This window comes from Sinocyclocheilus anshuiensis, unplaced genomic scaffold (genome assembly GCF_001515605.1).
Source record: "Sinocyclocheilus anshuiensis isolate Anshui unplaced genomic scaffold, SAMN03320099.WGS_v1.1 scaffold411, whole genome shotgun sequence".
Classification (NCBI taxonomy): domain Eukaryota; kingdom Metazoa; phylum Chordata; class Actinopteri; order Cypriniformes; family Cyprinidae; genus Sinocyclocheilus; species Sinocyclocheilus anshuiensis.
The window spans coordinates 156,360-160,226 of NW_015549608.1; the positions used below are offsets into that span (position 1 = coordinate 156,360).

A 3,867-nucleotide genomic window follows, 5' to 3' on the forward strand; every position below is an offset into this window, starting at 1 on the left:
CCAGGGAAAAGTCAGCTTCATAAATTCACAGGCGACTGGATCATAAAGGTGTGCAACTGCATGATGAAAAAAGTAGCAGTCGGCTGTTGATTTTACACACACACACACACACACACACACATATATATATATATATATATATATATACAGAAGTATATATTGAAATGTTGTGTTTTTTATTTTAGTATTGTTTAAAAATTTTAATTTTTTATACTTATTATATACTGTATATATATATATAATTTATTTAAATGCTATGATTAATATTTCAAACGAGCTTTTATCATATATATGAAATAAATCAGGGTTATTGTCATTAACTAAAACAAAAAATATTTAAAAAAAATTTTTGTTAATTGAAATCAAGCTGAAAAAAAAAAAAAACTATAAATATTATATTAGAAAACTTAAACTAAATGAAAAATGTAAATGAAATATTTTCATATTTAATATTTTATTTAGATTTTATTAAGTTGAAGAACTAAAATCACTCACTGGAAATAAATAAAAACTAATACTGAGATAAAAATAAATAAAACCTAAATAGCAATATTTGAAAAACAAAAGCTAATAGTAATAAAAAAAGCACATAACAAAGTTACTAAAAAGCATATAAAAAATAAAAGAAATATCAATATATTAATAAATCAATAAAATATAAAAAAAACTGTAATAGTAGGCCTATATAAATATGAGTACATATTATATACATTTTATAAAATATGTTTTTTTAATTTATTAACAATTATAAATGTATATAAATACATATTCTTCCGCTATTAAGTGACTAACCATTAAATTCTCTGTATAATATATGATGTTTTCCTATACATTTATTTGTGTACTACAGTGGCTCAATGGTGTAAAACAAACGTAGCAGCGTACTCGCGCAAATCAAGTTTGATTTTAAAGGAGCAGTTCACTTCCAGAATGAAAATTCTGTCATTTACTCACCCTCCACTTTCCTCCATAGTACAGGAAGAAAATACTGTGGAAGTCAATGGTGCCCATCAACTGTTCGGATACCAACATTTTTCAAAATATCTTCTTTTGTGTTCAACAGAAGAAAGAAACTCATACAGGCTTGGAACAAGTGGAGGGTGAGTAAATGATGCCAGAATTTTCATTCTGGAAGTGAACTACTACTACAAGTGGAAAAAGAAGCTGCCATAATGACTCCAGACCTCCAGGTGTCGCTGTCGGCCGTGGCTGCGCATGCGCAGATCACAGCAGCCGACCAGCTGACCGTGAGTGAAGCCTTTGGAAACACCGTAGTGTCATTATGAATATCAAATCCTAGGACTGATCCTTTGGAAACTACTGAGTTAAAACTACTGAATAATCGTCTCTTCATCTCGTTCACGTTGAAATCAGGTAAAGATCCGCTGTTCGTGTGATCGCGCTGTAACGTCTGCAGATTTAGCTGTATTTGCTAATATGGATTAGAGCTGTCTGGGGTTTATTTTATGTTTATGTGACTTATAATTAATTATTCGTGTGTTTTTAGGTTGTTGGTTGATATTAAACATCTTATAGGTGGCGTTGTGTAGATTTGAGTGCATTTATCCAGTTCTCTTGTACTGTATGTATGAAATACTGCGTGTTTATGCTGCGATGCTAATATAAAAACATCAGTAACAGCCTCAAAAGATCAGGCATCTGATTATTATTATTAATCTGATCAGACACTGGCCATTCAAGGTCGTTCTGATGCTTCACCTCGTGACTGTCATTCATTTTGAGGAAATTACCCAATCAAATTAATATGACCTACTTTAATGCATACAGATTTATGCAGTGTCACTAAAATAACATGAACATTACTATTATTCTTATTTTTTTACTAAGATTTTATGCTTCAAATTTATATGAATGTAAAGGGAAGTTCTGTATTTTAGGGTCCTACTGTCATGGAAAACCTGGCAATATTAGTTTAGTTTTAAATAAGTAATGATTACTCAATCACATTTTTTAACTAATGAACATTTCTATTATCAGCATAAACGTTTCTAGTTATGCACTCCATCATTCTTGTAGAGGAAAACCTGTCTGCAAGTTATCAGTTTAATTAATTCTCAGGCATATTTCAGAATAAAATACAGTAACTCTGTACAGAATCAACATTTTACCACATTAACTTATGGCTTTAAGGTCACAGCTTGGCAAAAATTAAATACAGTTATAACATCCTTCAACATATAATGACAATAAAACTAACTAAATAAAATACAATGAAATTGTATAACACATCACATTTACAGTACACTGTCACAATCAGCATATTTCTCACACACAGCTATTACGGTCCCATTTCCAAATAGGTTAAGTAGTTAAAAAACATTTTTTTTATAGTATAGGTTTAGCTTGTCCATCTGCTTTATAAGACATTTTTTTAAGTGCAGCAAGAGACATCCTCTGATTTCCAGCTCCTGAGAATTATTTGTCTGCCTGTCTGCAAGTTATCACGAATAATTCTGTGTGTTTGGGTCTTTTTAGACACGTCTGTACAGCAATAAGGAAATTCAAATCTTTTAATTTGCATGACTGATACCTGACATACAAATGGAGATCAATGGCAGAAATCTCAAATTAAAACCCAAAAATAATAAAACCTACAATTTAAATGAAAAATGTAAATATTTCTAAAAATGTATTTTTTTGTGGTGGGACTAGTGAAAGTGTTGGCAAATCTGAATTACTGAACGGATATTGTTATTAGTGCTTTTATAAATGAAAGCATTGTTGCATTTGTCTGTACAACACGACCTTAAATATCTTTGTTAGAGCTGGTGTTTGTACATTTCAATGAGTATATTAAGGCCTTTCTGCTTTAGTCTCTGTATTTCTCGCTCCTCAGCAGCCATGACCGAGTTCTGGTTGATTTCTGCTCCTGGAGAGAAGACCTGCCAGCAGACATGGGACAAACTACTGACGGCCACAACTCGCACCAACAACCTCTCCACCAACAACAAGTTCAACATTCCCGATCTCAAGGTCACATTCTCTTCCTCTTCCTCTTTTTACAGTCTGAGCTACACGGCTCTCTGGGATACCTGATTGTGATTGGCCAGTCGTTGGCATTGGGCATAATATGCACTGTTGTTTTCAATAGAGCACAACAGTCAGGTTTCCAGTTATTTATTTTCTCCATAGGGAAATGAATTTTTAATGGTGACTTATAAACCTTTAAGTGAATCATGAGGTTGTAAATTGTCGTAGCCATCCGTTATTTTTAAAATAATAATGTTTAACAGCCAAATTTGTGGTGAAAAACTACATTTCACATGATGCTGTACAGAAAATTCCACCAATCAAGTCACAGGGAGCAAGTCGCACCAAAAGAACTCTTTAGCTCCGTCAACTCCCATGAAGCACCACAAATGACATAATCGAGCCAGTTTTGCTACGCTGTCAAAATACAATCCAAAAGAATGGAAAAATACTTCTGGAACCAATGCCGCTGAAAAAGTGGACTCTATTGCAGTTTCAAAATGCTCAATACAACCATTTGTTTGCTTGTCATTTGAAACTCTTCACAGAATCTGCTTGTGACGTTGCATGCACGGTTCGTCTGATTGAAACTAAAATCAGCCTTTTTCAGAGCAAATGCATATGTGACCCTGGAGCACAAAAGCAGTCTCAAGTCGCTGGGGTATATTTGTAGCAATAGCCAACAATACATTGTATGGGTCACATTTTTATGAATTTTTACAAGGCATGTGACAATGCGATACGTACGACGTATTCGTAATGAGACTCATTTATAAATCTGTTGTCAACAAAAATAAGCATCGAGGTCTTCCTGCGCGTTTCCGCCAAAATAAAAGTTGAGAAAAAGCAAGAACTCTTATCAACATTCATAAATGT

The 3,867-nt window shown here is 33.0% G+C and overlaps 1 protein-coding gene across 3 annotated transcripts in view; it reads left to right on the forward strand.

The window, feature by feature from the left end:
- Nucleotides 1-1,201: 1,201 nt before the first annotated feature.
- Nucleotides 1,202-3,867, forward strand: part of LOC107659089 (V-type proton ATPase subunit C 1-A) — a 10,419-nt gene continuing 7,753 nt past the window's right edge. The window contains exons 1-2 of one of the 3 annotated variants that reach the window (XM_016447912.1): nt 1,202-1,374; nt 2,835-2,994. In XM_016447912.1, the coding sequence (XP_016303398.1) occupies nt 2,863-2,994 (132 nt within the window). In that variant the 5' untranslated portion in view covers nt 1,202-1,374; nt 2,835-2,862. The remainder of the gene's footprint in view (nt 1,375-2,834; nt 2,995-3,867) is intronic. The other 2 variants (XM_016447913.1, XM_016447914.1) reach the window with 2 other exon arrangements.